Source organism: Falco biarmicus, chromosome 2, assembly GCF_023638135.1.
Source record: "Falco biarmicus isolate bFalBia1 chromosome 2, bFalBia1.pri, whole genome shotgun sequence".
Taxonomy (NCBI): domain Eukaryota; kingdom Metazoa; phylum Chordata; class Aves; order Falconiformes; family Falconidae; genus Falco; species Falco biarmicus.
In genome coordinates, this window is record NC_079289.1 from 69,212,824 (window position 1) to 69,230,442 (window position 17,619).

At 44.4% G+C, this 17,619-nt stretch overlaps 1 protein-coding gene across 9 annotated transcripts in view; it reads right to left on the reverse strand.

Annotated features, from left to right (window-relative positions):
• Nucleotides 1–17,619, reverse strand: part of MAP4K4 (mitogen-activated protein kinase kinase kinase kinase 4) — a 170,894-nt gene that overhangs the window by 72,870 nt on the left and 80,405 nt on the right. For all 9 annotated transcript variants that reach the window (XM_056327272.1, XM_056327267.1, XM_056327271.1 and 6 more), the window contains exon 3: nt 16,608–16,664. In XM_056327272.1, the coding sequence (XP_056183247.1) occupies nt 16,608–16,664 (57 nt within the window). The remainder of the gene's footprint in view (nt 1–16,607; nt 16,665–17,619) is intronic.

Genomic DNA, 17,619 nt, shown 5'->3' on the forward strand with positions numbered 1-17,619 from the left:
CGCCACTATGTACAAAATCATTTTCATGCAGCTGCCAGCAGAAGGGAACTATATTTTTGGACCAGATGTTTTTGTTGTCGGTGCTGCCAAGCACGCCTGGAAACCTCACAGCTGAGAGGTGCTGTAGGAGTGAATTAACAATGAACAGAGCCACAAGATGCTCATGCCCATCTATCAGACGGGGTGTCACAGTCCCCTCTCTCCCTTCCTCCCCCTCTCCAAGCAAGGAAGCTGCCTACAGCCAGCTAATTATTTACCTGCCTCAGAAGAAAAGCTCTTATGCCTCCATCAGGATAAATAAAAGCAACAAGTATTAACAGAAAATATTACACCCCAGCTGCATTTACCCTTAGCTGGGCGGGTGACAAAGAGACCAAGATTAACAGCCAAGAAAATAGGACTGGAGAAAATATAAATGGTCTTGATACTACAGTATGTGTTTGTTTTTGCTGCTGGACTATGAACAGGCTTGCATTTATTAAACGGTATTTCACCTCAAAAATCAGAGCCACTACAGCATCTCACTCTCCAGTTTAAAAACAAACAGCTCAGATCCCAGCCCAAGTCTCTCACTCCTAGGCTGAAACCCTGAGAGCGCTGGCAGGAGCCTGGGGACAGGAGTCCACTTCCCAACCCCAACACTGGCTCCTGGTGAGGCTCGGCTGCTCTTTGTCCTGCTGCCCCTGTAGCTGCAAAGCAGGGGCTCCCACCAGCCCCCGACCTGCCAGCCTTGCCTTGCCTTTTGCAACTGCACCACAACTAGCAAAAGGGACCCTTAGGGCTACAGGGACAAACATAATAAATTGTCGGAGAACTGCTTAAAACTGTGGATGTGTATGCCAGTCTGAATATGAACAAGGGAGCCAGGCACCAATACCCAGGTGCTGATAAGAAGAAAATGAGGTTTATTCAGTCCAAAACTCTCCCTTGACAGGTCAACCCTAAATCAATCACAAAGCTGTCAAGAGAAACCTGAGAGACCACGCCACTTCACCCAGAAAGCAAAAACCCTGCACCAGGCAGGGAAGAGGTGACAGCACAACCTCCTCCCCATCCAGGCTGCAGCCTTCCCCGGGGAGGAGAAAGGCAATGCTGCTCCTTTGGGTTTCTGGTGACAGGGTCACTTCTTTGTTCATTCCACTTGCTGGCCATCACACATGTTCAAAGCGAAAGGCAGCAGAAAAAGGATGTGTGTGTGTGTGTTGTGAGCTAGCTGGGATCTGCTTTGGGGTCTCTTTTCTCAGACAGGCAGTTCAGACAGGCACAGCCCACTCCTGTACCACAAGCCACTGCTAAGAAGTGACGCTCGGCAACTTGACTATAATTCAAATGCAGGTGTAGCATGTTTTACTAAAATCCTCCTATACAGGAATAATTTGATCTCCCTCAGAAAGCATACTGTTTTGGTTTCCCCAGCCTCCAGCAGCCACCACAACTCCTGCACCAAATGTGGCCCCAGCCTGCCCAGCTGTGCCCACCCACCACTGTCTGCACGGGAGCTGCGTGCAGCTCGAACACCCTGGAGCAGCACTTTCATTAAGGATAAAATCAAAAGTTGCATGTTTAAAAAAAAGACCAAACAGATGGCCTCTCTTGTCCAGATAAATGGTCTTCTCAGGGACTTTTCCCTTGAAACAAAAGTAATGCTATCACTACTCAGGGTGTCAGGGGAAGATGATTCATGAGCTGAACGAGGCCTGTCATTCTGTGCTCAGGGTATTCACCCTAACACATACAACCATTTTGCACTACGCTAGGACCATAACATGACAAAGTGATGGACTCAAAAAACCTTCCCTTAATCACACCGATCGAAACTGAACAAAGAGCAACCAGCCTAGCCAAAGCATTGTGGAGGTAGGGGGAAGCACTTACATCCAAAGGAGGAAACCTGGATTGTTTGGAGAGCTTCAAAATTGAGGAGGAAATGCTTTAAGGCACCGGATTTGCTCAGAGCAGAGCTCTGTGACAGTGTGTGACAATGAAGCCATACACAAAGGGACAGGCTGCAGCACCCCTGCCAGCTCCAGCTCCACCACCAAGGCAAGAATCCACTGGTTGGTTTGGAAACATTACCAAGCAGCATGGAAGCAGCAGAAATCCCACACACAGCAAATCAGACCTCTCCAACAGCTGGAGAGAGGCAACTAAGTGAAAGACCATGTGTTGTGGAGGTCAGCTTCTGCCAGACTACAGGCATCTGAACAAAGCCCGTCATGGCTGGAGGCTCCTCTCCTGTGGTTTCCTGCAGCCCCATCCCTCCAATGGGCACATGAAGAAATCCCAAAGCCCAGTCAAAAAGGAAAGCCTCACAGAAATTGCTGGTTAAATTGGTTAAGCTTGTCTTTGCCGGTTTACTAACAAATGATGCTCCTCTAGGAAAAAGCCTTTAGCTGCGCTCTGGCTGGCATGAATTAAAAAAGAGAGGGGTGGGGGGTACAGATGAGGAAGAACAAGAAGGCTATTACAAAGATAGCAAAACATAATAATAAAAGAAAAAAGGAAGTTCTAAGGTTGTGGGTGCTTTTTTAAAGAAAAAAAAGAAGAAAAAAAAAACCAAAACAAAAAACAACTCTCCCCAAATCAGCTCCATCTGTAGTCTCTGAGCATCTGGAGGTTTCTGCCAAAGTGATCAGTAGCAAAGAGCTAGCATTTGTCTTTGAATCACAGCCATTATGTGCTCCAGCGTTCCCACACCACCAAGAGAAACCAGAGGCGCTCACAATTCTCCCTGGGCTAACGCCGAGCCGCTGATCCAAAACACAAGGGATGACAGCAGTGCATGTGCGCTGCTGCATATAAAGGCAAGGCACGGTGGAAAAAAAGGACATTACTGCTTTTCATGTCCTATAAAACTTCCTCACTGAAAGCAGGCTTGGCTGAGGGCAGCTCTCCAACTCATTGGCAAACCTCTTCAAAGCAAGACATCCAGCTAAGGTCGTCTTTCATACAATACAGCCCTTATTCCCTTATGCCTTTGGTTTGTGAGTAGACACTTTACCCCAAGAGCCATAGTGTGTACAGTCATGCAACAGTCGCAAGCCAGTTCTGGCCACCTGTCCCCAACACCGACACTGTGGCACTGGTCTGGAGAGCAGGCACATGCTTGTGCACACCTGCATCCCCTGGTCTCTTCCCTTCAGGGAAGTGCAGGATGCCACAAAACCCTTCATCTGCTATTAGCTGCCCACCAGCCCTACTTGCCTCACACCTAGAGGGCCAGGTAAGGCCCTGTTTTACCATTCATCTTGTAAAGTTAATAAAAAGAGGTAAAAAAAAAAAAAAAAAAAAAAAAAACTCAGATGAAATGAGTTCTCTGAATGGAAGATACAAAAAACTGCTGAACACCAGTAAGCTTCTATGGTCTCATAACTCAATGGTCCCTGTTACGTTGCTGTGTTATCAGGTTTCAGAAGAAACTTCTGGCTCTTCACATCATGTGGAAGGCAAGAAGGTTTCTCACTCTGAAGCCCTCTGGTGATGGCCAAAAGCACAGCAGTCACACAAGTACTTGCTTTGAGTGCAGTCAAGAGGATGTATGTATACAAACACTTGCACAAGAGATGACAGCTCATCAGCCATGCTAGGTCAAGATGGCCATGTCTCCAGAAGCATGTAACAGCTTGTGGAACCATGCTAAGCAGAGTGTTTGTGGATGTTTATCCACACTCTTAGGTAGCTATTTGTCTTCCAAAGGCTGATGAATACCAGTACTTTTTGAACAATCATGGATTAGACCCCTAATCCAAACCAGGCATCCATCCATCATGAGTGGTTCTTAATTAAGACTCAGGAAAAAAAATGTAGAAAATTCACAAGAATGTAGGCTTGATACTAGATGTCATCTTTTTTTTTTTTAATCTCAAACACTGAAATACAACTTTTTGGTGTATATTGTACCTTAGCAATAGGCACGATCTCTGTTGTCCACCAAACACACAATTCCTGAATACCTGAGTTTCCACAATTGTATTCATCCCATGCATCACCACGCTGCAGAGAAGACCAGTGAAGAAACATCTTCATTTTTCTCTAAGAAAAATTCCTATTAACTGCCCGTCAGTCTTCACCCCCTCTGGATCCAGCATTGCCTCAGGGATGCTACTGTGTCAGCAGGTCTTTCCTATGAAACTACAACAATCTGCCCAAACCCACTGATTTGCATTCTTCTGCTTTATCAACCATCGATATGAAATTCACCTGTTAGGAAACTAACTATATTTTTTTTATACCTCAATGTGGCAAATTATTATATCATATGCAACAATGGTAAAATGAGCAGTCTCCCACAGTGAAGTCTGCTCTAACACCTTATATACCTTAAGACCGCATTATTGCCAAAGAAACTGCTGATTTAAATCATACCTAACTAATATCTGGAGGAATAAAAAGTGATATCCAGTGAATAAGCAATTCACACAAGCATGTACAGCAAGGGCAGGCTGGGCTTTTGATTCCGGACTTCACTTAAAGCAAACAGATGTCTTTCAGAGGTAGATCTACTTTGCCTACCTGGATTAGCCCACTAAAGGGTTGTTTTCTTTTGCCATTCACTAACCAAAGCACCATTAAACTCAGGATTAACAAGGTTCTTTGCCTGCAAATACGGGGCATGGTCCAAAATGTGGTTCACCTAAGCCAATCTCCCACGGGTCACTACATGAGAGGCAGCTGGCATCACATCCTCAGCACGTGTTTTTTGGCTCTGCCATTGGAACCGAGCTTGCCACCCAGCAATTCTTTGCTCTGACATTATTCTGAACATTGGAATTAAGAATCAAAATAAATGTTATGGAAATGGTCCAAAGCAGAAAGTGAAGTAATTTCTGAGGCAAGCAAACAAGACTAAAAATAGCCTGTTGCACAGTGGAAAGAATCAGAGGGTGGGGGAATACCTGCAGAAGACTTTTACACTCCATTCTTTTATTCCTGTATCTGCAGGTGTGGAGCACCACAAACAGTCCCTCAGCGGCCATCGCAGGTGGCCTAGGAAGATGCATCCAGGCTGTCGGAAAGGCGTCGCAGCCAGCTTTCCTGATGGGTTCACACTGCAAAGGGATGGCTGCTGGGATACATGCCCCAGGTGGCCTCACAGCTGTAACGCTGCAGAGATGCTGCTGCTGCAGACCTGCTCCTGGCTGCTGGCTGCCTCTCCCACTCCCTGCCCTGCCTGGCCCCTCTCACCCACCCCCGGCAGCCAGCTTTTGCTGGGGCAAAAACAGTAGAAAGCTAATCTGTGTTCAAAACAAAAAAGAAAATACTTCTTTGCCAATGGAGCCCTCTAAATGGTACATGGGGAGCTGGGAAAGGGGGGAGGGGGAGAGAGCCAGGGATGCCCCTACAGTAGCAGCCAGACATCAGATTGGCTTTGCTGTATTGTGAAATCACGTCTTGAGGGAGAAGTAAATAGAAAATAGTGAAAACCCATAGACACCTATGTCAGGAGGAAGCACTGCTATCTCAACAGGATGCCATCTGAATATTTATAAATAGAAAATGCAAATGTTCCTCCTTTCTTTCCTGCCAGTGGGAGAAATCCTTTCCTGAATTTACATGCATGTTTGTTTGTTTACTTTTGTAGCCATGGGAAAGAGAATGTGTTTGCATTTGCACGCTGATCCGTCCATTTTTACAAGAACAGTGCAAACTAACAATTTGTGTTCCAAATCAAGACTGGGCTAGGTACATTTCCCAAACTCTTCCCAAACCAGAATTGAGGAGCAGCAGCAATTCTGAAATAGGAACTGACATCACCCTCAGGGTCTCAAATTTGAGTGGCGACTTGTTTGCTCTGATCTATAAATCACTGCAACTCTCATTTTATAATTGACTCAAGGCCTCCCATTTGAACAAATTGTTGCAAATGGGCACAGCAAGAGAAGCAAAGAGAAAAATTCAGAGTGAAAAACAACTAACTCATTTATAAATAATGGGGTTTTCTCACAGGCTCAAAGAGAGGAAACACCAATAAATGCTAGAGAAAAGGCCGCTGAGGTAAAATACGCAAGAAACAAATAAAACCCTCCTTAATGGTGCTGCCTTTGCATCACTGTTTCCACAGCAGTGACTCACAGCTGCCTGGCTGGGAGGACAGGTTAGCGCAGGGGAAGCCAAGCAGCCAGCAGCCAGCCATGGGGATGCTCGCCCTCCCTGCTGCCTGTGGTCTCTTGGCCCAATTCCATTCAGTAAAATACACCACATAAGAAAATTATTTTCAGGAATCATGGACACTCTCCTGTCTTGCTCTTGCACACAGAGCCAAGGTGCTTTGCCAGACTGGTAACTGTTATCTGAAGGTCCGTGGGCTGCTGCATTTACACTAGGATTTCCACTTAATTCTTACCAGCTCTAGAATCAGACACTAAAATTTAGTTTGGGAAGAAGGAGCTACAATGGAAAATATCCCTGCTCTAGTGAAGCACTGCAGAAACAACTCATACACCAACCAACATGCAAAATATCGAAAGTTTATTTTTGGAACTGACCCCTCCACAAGGCAGAGAGAGAGACGCCTGTGAAGGCCCCCATCATCCTGCAGAATTAGGTGCAAAAGAGAGCAGGCTGATGAACTCTCACCACGTCTTTTGCACCAGTGTCGTGCTGGGTAAAGAACCTACTATTTTACCCGGTGGATGTGAGGCAAAACACAACACCAATGTTGCTTGCTCTCCACGCAGGAACAGTAGCTTCTGCTGCTGCTAACTCCCTCACTTCTCACAGACACACCGTTCAGATCAAAACATTTGAGAAATAAAATCTGACATGAAAAAAATCAACAGGGAATCATCAGAACAAAAAGATGCCTCTTTGGCCAGACTCCCATTGGCCTAATCATGCTTGAAGCAGGGTCTTACTAAGAGAGATGGCACAGAAAGAAGAGCAAAACTAAACCACGTGCTTATTATGAAGCACCACTCTTTACAATTTAATGACAACACCTTTGCACTTTTATTTAACAGTAGAAAAATGTTCTCTGCCAGAGAGGCTACACAAAGCACACTCAGTGGGCTTTAATCCCTTTTGGATTAAACCTATCTAGAGGAATGTGCACAGGACCCTTGTTGGAAAGAACTTGAGACACTTCTAGGCTCAAGAGACAAACAGCATCTTCTCCTACACTGATCAGCCAAACTAGTTTACACAGCATCTTCAAGGCTCTTTTAATGCTTAGCTCAGCCGTGTGCCTCCAATTGCATATTTAAGAGACTAGGCACAGGGGCAGAAGAACACTTTCCTGTTAAGCACAAGGGGAGCATTTACCGTGGTTACAAGCCAGCTTAGAGTACAATGAATTCCCAGTTCCTTGAGCATTAGCACTTGCTGCCATAATCTCTAGATTTAGGAGCTGGGCTTTAAGACTGTATTTTAGCCAACAAGTCCCTACACAATTACTCAAACTGCATCTTGCAAAAGGACACTGTCAAGGGACTCAGAGCAAACCATTTTGTCTCATTAAATGCTAGAGAATAACATTGCTATTTTAGATTTATATATACGTATGCACATGTTAAGAATGAAAAAGAGGAGAGAGATCATGCAGGATAATCCCAAATGTACAAGACTATTTGTGAAACCATAAACTAAAGCAAGAACCAAAGGGAGATTCTAAAATGCTTAAAAGTAGATTGCATGTGCTACCCTGCACACACTCCTATAGTTGCAGCACTCACTGGAAAGTCAAGCATTATAACTTTTCCTTAAAAAACAAACAAAACAAAACAAACAAACAAAACAAAAACCACAAACAAAAAAAGCCCTCCTGATTTACTGCAAAACAGCGGCCAGCTGACTGATAACGGACAGTGGCTAAGGTCTGCCTACCATTCCCAAAGCAGAGGCTATAAATTTCAGCCTCTCCCTCCTCCACACAGCTTGCCAGTATTCACATAACTTGTCAGGACTTTGTATCTTTGGAATTTTTCCTCATCATCAAATTTGGCCAAAGTTGGCCAGCAGATCCAAAAGGTAATTGGTGGAAAAGCAGACAGGACACAGGCAATATTGCCAAGAAGCCTCATTTCCTTAGGAAGTCAAGATAAAAATATGGAATGTCGCAGCAAAAACAGGAGGAGCCCACGGGCAGGTGTGGTTTATGAAATCACAATTAAAAACAGTCAAGGAAGATTACATTTCAAGCACATATAGCCCCTTTAACAAAAACAGAAAATTAATTCCCCTGCCTTTGATCCTAATGCCCAAACCAAATTTTCAAGTGCACCTCTGAAAGACAACAACTTATACTTGACCTGGGATCTCTTGCTTGACTATTCAAGTAGGAGGAATATGCCACAGACGCAAGTTCAGCCTAGATACTTGCTAAAATGAAAGCACAATGCTCCGTCACAATCCCTGTTCGTTTTGCTCTGCCCAAACTGGCAAGAGCACACATGCTTTAACACTATAGTGACAGGGTTGCCTTGTTTCCCTTGAGTAGACAATGCGTCTGATTCACCAGGGGTTAATTGAGCTGTGCTGCATGTCTGACAGAAATGATACAAAATGCAGCCCTGTACTTTTTGCTGTTATCTGCACACAAAACATTTGTTTCCCATCAGAACTCAAATCTCCTCAGACACCTCAAACAAACAGACCTCAGTGCTTGGGAAGGCAGCAACAAATCGCCCGCATCAAGGCCACCTGCACAAATGCTCCCCTTGGCTCAGAAGAAATGCTCCATCTCTAGAACTTGTGCACACTATTACTGCTCAAATTCACGTCGGTGCAGGTATGGCCAGTAGGTTAAATATCACAACTGTGAAAGTATCTGCATACTACCCACACTAAGCCATCATCACTGTTAGCATTAGGGTCTAGATTTCCCTAACATAGATACATGCTACCAGTCATTCACATACATATGAAATCACACTGTCATTAGCGACTGCCTTGTCACTGTTAGCAGGTTTCCAGATTACTGCAGGTACCAAGCCTAAGGACTGAAGAAAACCAGGCACAGGATTACTTTTAAATGCATGAGTATTGCCCACTTGGACTGGTAAACAGTGCCCAAAAGCTAGAATTCAAGCACCTGTCCTGCTCATTACAGTGATGGTAACAGACGTCAATAGCTCACCTAGATGACTTATCCTTTCCTTCTGAGTGTGTCAATGCAGTTGCACCATCAGACCAAAGGGAAGACATTTTTGAAGAAACAGTCCAGACTTGTACAAAGAGCTCAAGACATGCAGAGAAATCTTCTTAATACGCAATCCTGCCCTTCTGCCAATGGAAGTCAGCTGTAGCCTACACAGCCTTCTAGTTTCCATTATGTTCCAGTACTAAGCATGTGTTCTCACATACTGATGAGCAGTAACAGATCTCAGTGCCACAGATGAGGAGTATATCCTGAGCATCATCTGTTGTGCTACAGCAGAGTGTTATCTGGTTCTCTTACAGCCAGGTAGGCAAAATTTTAAAGCTGTCTCACTAAAACAAGGAGATTCTTCTGTGCTCCAAACTACCGCAAAGTTCCTTTTATGTGGCCACAAATTTAGTCTGTGTAATCTAAACGACATTACGATTTACAGAGCACCAGCAAAACATTTTCTGCTAGACAAGACAAAAACCTTGCACATCAGACCTGGCATAAGCATACAGATGAGGAGAAGGCAGAGGCAACACCGTTTTCTTTGCACTTTCTTAACACGGTGATCCATAATCAACCTTGAGTATGAAGCCATCTCTTGGCCTCAGTTGAAAAGCCATGCAACAGGAATACTACTAAATGAGCATCATGAAGCCTTCACAGTCAAAGCACTTTTGCTGTTGAAAGATAATAGATGCCAGTGGGGCAGCAATGGTGCCCTCAAGGACCTTCTTGGCAAAAGGAAAGCATTTGTTTCTTCCAGCCTTGAAACAGTCAGGTTCCAAAACAAGCATGTTAAAAATATATAGAGCAGTATGCCCACAAGGACAACCAACGAATAGGCTGTGCATGCAAACAGTCTTCCACTCAGGTGGAAATCCTGCACTAAGAAGAAACCGTATGCTGAAAAAAGTAGATAGAGAACCAAGCATGTATAAATGTTTTAAATCTCTTTTTCTCTCCTTGTTGCCCATTTTTCCCCCAATCACACATTATCAGTGTAAAGTTGCTCTTTGCTGGGACACAGCAGCGCAGAGCCTTGGTGCTCAACACCAGTTCTCTCCAGTTAATCCATGTTGTGTATCATCTCCCAAGCTGCTTGGAAACAGCCATGGCTTTCTGCTCCGACCTCAAACCACATATGGTGCACCCTATTCAACCTCCCTCTTGCAGTTGCATCAAATCTGACATCCTCCCCTTCCCAGATGAGCTTCTCCAGTGCAACAGTCTTACTAACTACCCCAGGACTCAGATGAAGAGAGTGAAAGTCTGTCCTTTATCCAAACTGGTGCCAGCACTGCTCCAGGAAAGTTTCTTGGATCACGTCCAAAAATTGCAGAACTGACTCAAGCCAGGTGCTAGATGTATTTGCCTTGCTGGGAGATAAAAGTCTCTGCTCCTTGAATGAATGTGAGGACAAAAGGCTCTCCAGAGTTACATGTCGCTCTACTCTGAGTGTGAGCTGGCAGGCTAAGCACTGCTCTGCCACCCAAGGACAAGGGCGCTGTGACCTGCTGGACACCATGAGCCCCCATGCGAGGTCCTACACACAGTTGTCATGCTGAAGACAGACAAGATGACTTCTGCATGACCCAAACAGGGATCTTGCAGAAAAGCAAGCAGCATGGAGCTGACAGGAGCGGCTGCAGAGCCTGGTCCCACAGAGATGTCAGCCAGCATCACAATCCTGCCAGCACTGCAGGGCTGAGCCTCCTGGCATCAGGGCCATGGTGGTAAAGCAGGGAGAACTGTGCCAAGCTGCTGAGCAAGGACATGCAGCAGAGGTAGGTGCAGGTTCTCAAATTAAGGAAGAGAACAGTAAGTTACACAAATGCCCTGCAGCTCAAAAAAGGCTGCCCCGCTGGCTGCAAGACTATTGTAGCTCTTTCTGACCTCCTACCATAGCAGACGTTACAGCTCAAGGGACCACTCTGTCTGGCTCTGTTCTCCTCTGAACTGTAATAGAAAGTTCCAAGCAACCTTTTTTTTCCCCCTTCTCCTCCCCACCCCCCCACCCCTTTTTCTTTTGTTTTGACCTAAACCCTCAAAGAGATCAGAGGTTAATCAGCTTCAGAACAGACTAAGCAGAAGGGCTGTCCACATTGTAAATATCTTTCCTATTTATTCCTTTTCCACAGAATTTCTGTGTTTCACCAGGTAACTGTTTAACCAAAGACTACAACATTTTGTACAGACTAGTAGTAAGCAACCTCACATTTGAGGGACAAGCAAGCAGGGTGCCAATACTGCCCATGGGAACAATCTGGATTTTTCGGTCCCTGATCCATTTTCCCCAATTCACAAAAAAAGGAAGGGACATGATAAAGGCTTTTGGTAGCTCTACTGGCTTCAGGTTTGCTTGCTTTGGCTAACTTCACAGTAAGTACAGCCATGGACTGGTATGTAAGTACTTCTATCAGGCAGCTGCACTAAGCCAGGTAAAGCAGTGCATTCATGTCTCCACACTAAAAGGCCAGCCCATATTCAGCTTCTTCAGACTGGCTTAATTCAGTTCTGTTGCACAGTGCTGAGAGGATCATGATCTGCATTTCCCAGCCTTCTAGAGTGAGGCATCAACTTTGTAATTTTCTTCCCTTCAAACAAATCAAAATCCACAGACTGTCTATGGGTTTCCATGAAAAAAAATAATAAAAAAAAAAAGACACACCCCCCACATAAAAGCGCAAACTTTTGGTGTTTATTATTTTTGTTTTCCCTTCCTTTTGTTTGCTTGCATGTGTGGGAAAACACACACATTTTTATTTATCTGCAGTGTTTCTGCAGACCACTTTTAGGATGCCTTATGGATGATGGATAGATCATCCATATGATCGCAGTTTATAACACCACGTAGGCTGTAAGACAAGAGACTCACAAGAATCTAAGTGACTTGCCTACTGCAACAGAAAAAAGCAGTCAGTAGAGTTAGGAAGATGGTAATTAATAATTCGGGTAACCTTTCCTGTCTAGGTACAGGAGATGTGCCATGTTTCTCTACAGGCCTGGAGATTTTGGTTTGGGGTTGTTAATTTTTCTGCAGAGCACGTACAGAAAGGGCAAGACAGGCAAGCACTGAAAGCAATCCAGCTTCTTTCATACATCAGCAGGATACAGTATCCAGTTGTTTACTTAGCATAATTTTACACAGACTAGACTGGACAAGTCATGAAACACTGGGCACAAGAGCTGAGAAATGCTGCTATTAAAAAAGGCATGCGGAAAACTTTCCTAAGGGATGCCAAGAGTGTGTGTGGGAAGAGGTAGGAGGAAGCAGCAGCAGCATCAGGGGTTATAACAAACAGAAATGAAGCGATTGTGTTTTTCGCTCAAAATCAGCTACTAAACCTTTCAAAGAGAAAAGCATCGCTGGAAGGGGAACACAGGAGTAACACTGGAAACAACCATGCAGCTGCAAAGAAAGCCTCCAAACAGTTAAGCAGAATCAAGCCATCTGTTTAAGGTCTAATGCAAGTTAACAGCTTAGATGCAGGCAGATTTGCCAAGTAAGCTTTGCTAAGGTTTTAAATGTTACTTGCTTCACAGGAAAATGGATTCTTCTAACTAAAACGGTGACTGCCAAATCTTACAGCATACTTGTGTTGTTGCATCTGATAACATCAGTCACAGCTCACTTGGTATGCTACAGTGCCGCACACCAGCGCACAGCAAGGAGCTTAAGGCAACCTAACAGCAGGGTCAGCGAGTGGAAGGGGTCAGCATGGACTGAACACAGCCTTCTCCAAAACAATGCCCCAAAAGGAACAGAGATCCTACAATAAAAAGATTAAAGACAGACTACAGGAATCTCTCCAATCGTGCCTCTCCCCACAACACACAGGCAGCCTGAGAGTCATCCTACATATGTACATTTTGGAAAATAATTTTTAAAGCATGTACATGCTGATTGCTCGTACTGTTCCCCTTTTACGGTCATTGGGCTCATTCCAACAATAGAATAGCTGTCAATTGATGTCAACTGGTGGTTTTTTGGTTTTATTCATTCTATGCTCCAGTGAAATTTTTTCACCCTACACGTGCTCTAGCTTCGCCTTCAGAAAGCGAAAATAGGGCCTACATATGCACCATTATGTAGGAAGACTTACAGATCCTGCAGATCTTACAGTTCCTTTAGTGCTTGCTTTAGTGCTGTAAATCTAAAGATCTATAAAGATCCACTCAATCTTCTGAGTCTTTTCTTAATTTGTTTAGAGAGGAGGAAAGTGGAAGAGACAGGAAAGTTTTATGCACATCAACACCCCCCTGTTTCAGGCAGCAGTACTAACTAGTCATAATATATTCAAAGATCAAGCTGATATCTTCAGCCCACCTCCTCTTTTCTCATCCTTACCACCATTCTTTTCAAAATTAAAATCTGAAGAGAAAACCACAAGAAAAGCTGAGAAGGATGAAGAGCATTTCCACAGTGCCATGTACATTACAGAGCTGTAAAGTTTCTTTTGGTGTCTCTAGTTGGAGGTTATACTGCCTTGTTTTCTTCACGCCAACCAAAACTTCTAAGGTAAGCCACCACTCCGACTTTGACAGCCCTCCCATTTGGGTGATCAAAGCTTTACAGCCCAGAACTGACGTAACCTTGCTGATCCTGAGCAATGTGTGAATTGCAGAACTGAGGGCTTGAAAACTGAAAATTTGGGGTGTGCCCACAGAGCATGCCGACCCATTAGGCTTTCTACCTTGTTAAGCGTCTGGCAAGGCAAGCACTGGATCAGAGGTATCCCAGAAGAAAGTCTTGTGTCTGTTCTCAAGGCAGGTTAGACAACACAGATATCCTCTACGGCACTACTTGTATTTAAGCAGAAAGGCATATCGCTGCCAGTAAAGCATGCACAGAGGCACAAAGCACCTAGAGCTTCAGTAGCCGCTCATCAAAAAAACCCCACAATTTTTCAGTTTTGTGGAATTTCCCACTCAAGCCTCTTTCCCCAAGGGCATGAACACAGTGTTACCATTAGCTTACCAGAGCAGTTCATCTAACTGTAGCTTGTGAAGCAGGCAGAGATGGTAAATTTGAGGTTGTGGTTCCTTCAGCACTTCTTTCAGGACAGTGCTGAGGGTGGCAGTCACTGCCCCCTCTGTCCCCACATTCTCTCCTCCCACCGTCCCCATAAGCTGTGGTGAGCTAGAACGAGGATGCAGCTGCACAGTCCACCAGCAGAAGGAGGCGTTCATGAAACCATCCCTTGAGGAACCAAAGCCATGGCTTGATGATACGGACATCTCTACCAGCAAAGTCAATTTGAGCTACTGCCCTTTCTCCCCCATGGCTGGCAGCAGCTCTTTTCCAGTCTCACGCCACCTTCTTCACAGCGACGGCACAACTGTTTGTAATGTCATGCGCTAAACTAGATCAATGAACCGATCCAGGTTATAAATAACCAGGGGAAAGAGAGAAGTGAGAGTATTTTTAGCTTAGAACTGGGGCCTGTTCAGTGATCCAGGTCACCATCTGGCCCTGGGGCAGTTGTGCCGGCACAAGTGTTGAGAAACAGGCAAGGAACCAGTGAGCAAGAGTGGATGGGAATATCCTGTGCCCACATGTGCCACTGAGAAAATGGTACATGTAACAGTATCACCCATGCTTGGTCTTAGCAATAATATCATCCATGCCTGGTGTTAAAAAGTTGAGCTGACTTAGCAGGACTTTGAAGAATTTACATCACATTTTCAGCCTCTGCAGACTCATTACTTTGAAGCAAAAACACATGAGCTTCACTGGTAGGAACCACACCACTTCTAAGCTGCATGGGGCTAACATCTCCAAGCTCCTCCCTCTGACTGCCCTTCATCCCCTAAAAAAGCATGAGTTTGTGAGATAAGATAGACCGCGCCAATATACCACTAGTTTTTCAAAACCAGCCAAAAATTACAGAAACTTTCAAAACACAATCCATCTCCTGCAACATGAGCTCAGCCATACTATACAGCATTTTCCAATTGTTTTCTTTTTGCTGTGCAACCTCTCCATTACAACTGTTTGTGATTAATATACGCTATTAAAAACAGAGGGAGTGTGCAGTACAGCCAGTCTTAATGTTATGGAAGAAGCCTTTGCTGTGCACAGTCCAGCAAGCTGCCCTGCATAAAACTGCTGCACAAATGGAAACATTTGCTGTGCAAAGAACATTCACTGTGTGTCAACTCACCTTCATTCTTCTCTGGTTTGTCTGCTTGTTAACTGCAGCGAGAGCACTGCCTCCTCATGAAGGCAGCCTTTGAAAATCTCCAGCTGAAAATTGCTTTTTATCAGGTCATCTTACAAAGCAAGAATGTCTAGCTCTTGGCAGACACAACAGCTTAAGTTAGAGAGGGGCAGTCACAGTGCCCATCGATCAGAAAGAGATTCAGAGATATGACTGAAGTCCTATCAGTTGACCTAGCCCTGCCTTCTTGTTTTCCTCCCTCTCCTCTCTGCTTACCCATTACAGCCCAGCCACTCGCCTAGGAGCTTGTCTCCAAGGCCATTTTTACTTGTTGGCGCCTATATACACACACTAAAATATAAAACATTTTGCAGCAACACCCTTGTAGGAGTTTTGCTTAATATAACCAGCTTGCCAAAGACCCCTACTATGTGCAACACACATGCATCAACGTATTTTTCCTCCTAATACCTATATGAGATTGAGGAGCTCAGCAAATAAGATGCTTGGTTTGAAGAGGTGCAATTCCTCAGAACTGTGATATCAGTCAAGCATTGCAGATATCACAGAGGAGGATCTCAATGGATTTTAAATATGAAGCTGTTGTTGTTCATTTGCGGATATAACTCTATAAAACACAAATGGAATCAACAGGGAAAACCCCATGCTTTTCCTGATCTGTTTTGAAGACATAATTTAAACTGTTTTTTGAACAGCATAAACTGCAAGACATCTAAGGATTCAAATATAGTCATATATTTTTTATTTCTTTGGCTGGATTAATTCCTCATCTTTCCCATCTAAAGCTCCACAGTAAATCCCCCTGGGTCAGTTACAACTACTACTTTACACTGCTGAATTCTGCCAGCAGTCTGCTCATCATTCCTGCAGATGTTTCTGCTTTTAGGCTTCCTGGAATTTTATTGGACCCATTCCTTTGAATAAACGTATACCCTTTGTAGGTTGAAAATGCACCAGGGAAACCACTGTCCTCTATGGCAAGGAGCCTCCTCACCTTCTTTTTTGGTAAAAGCAAGATGGTACACTTAAGAGAAAAACTGTGGGAAGCGAGGAATCTGACTTTTTTCCCACTTCTGAGAAATTTCTGAAAGGGGGCTATGTGTGCTTATGCACCTGGGACCAGCTAAGCAATTTGTGAAGGCCAGAGGCCCCTGCACACAAGCACACAGAAAATTCGTAAAGGGCAGACGGGCTCGAGAGGTCAGGTCCTGCAAACAGAAAGCAAACGTTCACATGGCAGGACTATGCCCTTCAACATAAATACAAGGTAAGTCATATGCCACCTCTCATTATTAGATTTTACCTGTATTACTAATAAAGCAGAATGTTCCTCTACTCACCTCAGTAACATCCATGACTTTGATGGCTGCCAGCTGACCCGTTTTGACATGCCGACCCTGCATAAGAGAGAGAATCATCAGCGCCAGCATCTCACCAATCCCTTCAATATAAACAGAACAAAACATTCAGACAAGAGCTCCAGCGACTGGGTTTTCCCAAACCATGTTGGACCCTTCTGATACTTCATATGAAAAAACAACAAATACTCTAAATGGCTAAAAAAAAAAGGTTATTTCTAAATTTTTCTTATACAAATCTTAGAATCCATTTCTTTTTCTCCACATTAAAAGGATGATTATCAAGATTAAGCAAAGATTACATTCACACCTTCCCTTCTATTTACTTTAGCAAAGCTCATTGTCAGTAACAATAGTTTATTAACATGCCAGAATAGTTAAAACTCCATGTATTGCATGTTTTATTTCTATGCATCAGTGCCTAGCACCAGGGTGACATATTACTAGGTAAACACAAGCATACTTAGGGCATTGCAAAAGGACATTTCTCTTTGTTTTGGTCTTCACTAGTAAAACAAAGCAAGGTATCTTCAAGAGATGCATCAGACCTGCAATAGCTCTCTTTGCCTGTCTCACAATAGCTAGACAAGAACAAGACATTGTCTCCTTTAGCTACACCACCATAAGGGTATGGTTTCTCAGTACAGCTGGAGCTGAATTAATACATCCCAGCTCCTGCCGTGGAGAGATCCTACCCTTCCTTCCCCTGCCTCCCTCCAGCCTCCTGTCACAAATTTCTCTGGGGAGCACTGAGCTCCTTCTGGCACTCATTGGATCATATGATAAGCTGATTGAGATCACTAAAATGGCAGAAAGTTAGCACAGAAAAAGCAAACTGCAGGGTGGGGCGAAGGATTGCAGATCAGGAAATCAAACTGGTTTGCTCTGCAGTCAGCGCAGAGCCAGAGCTGGCAGGAGGCAGACCGCACGGCTGGGAGGGGAGGCAGGCAGCACCACGGGCCCCTCCAGCAGTGGTGAGCTGTAACACGCCTCA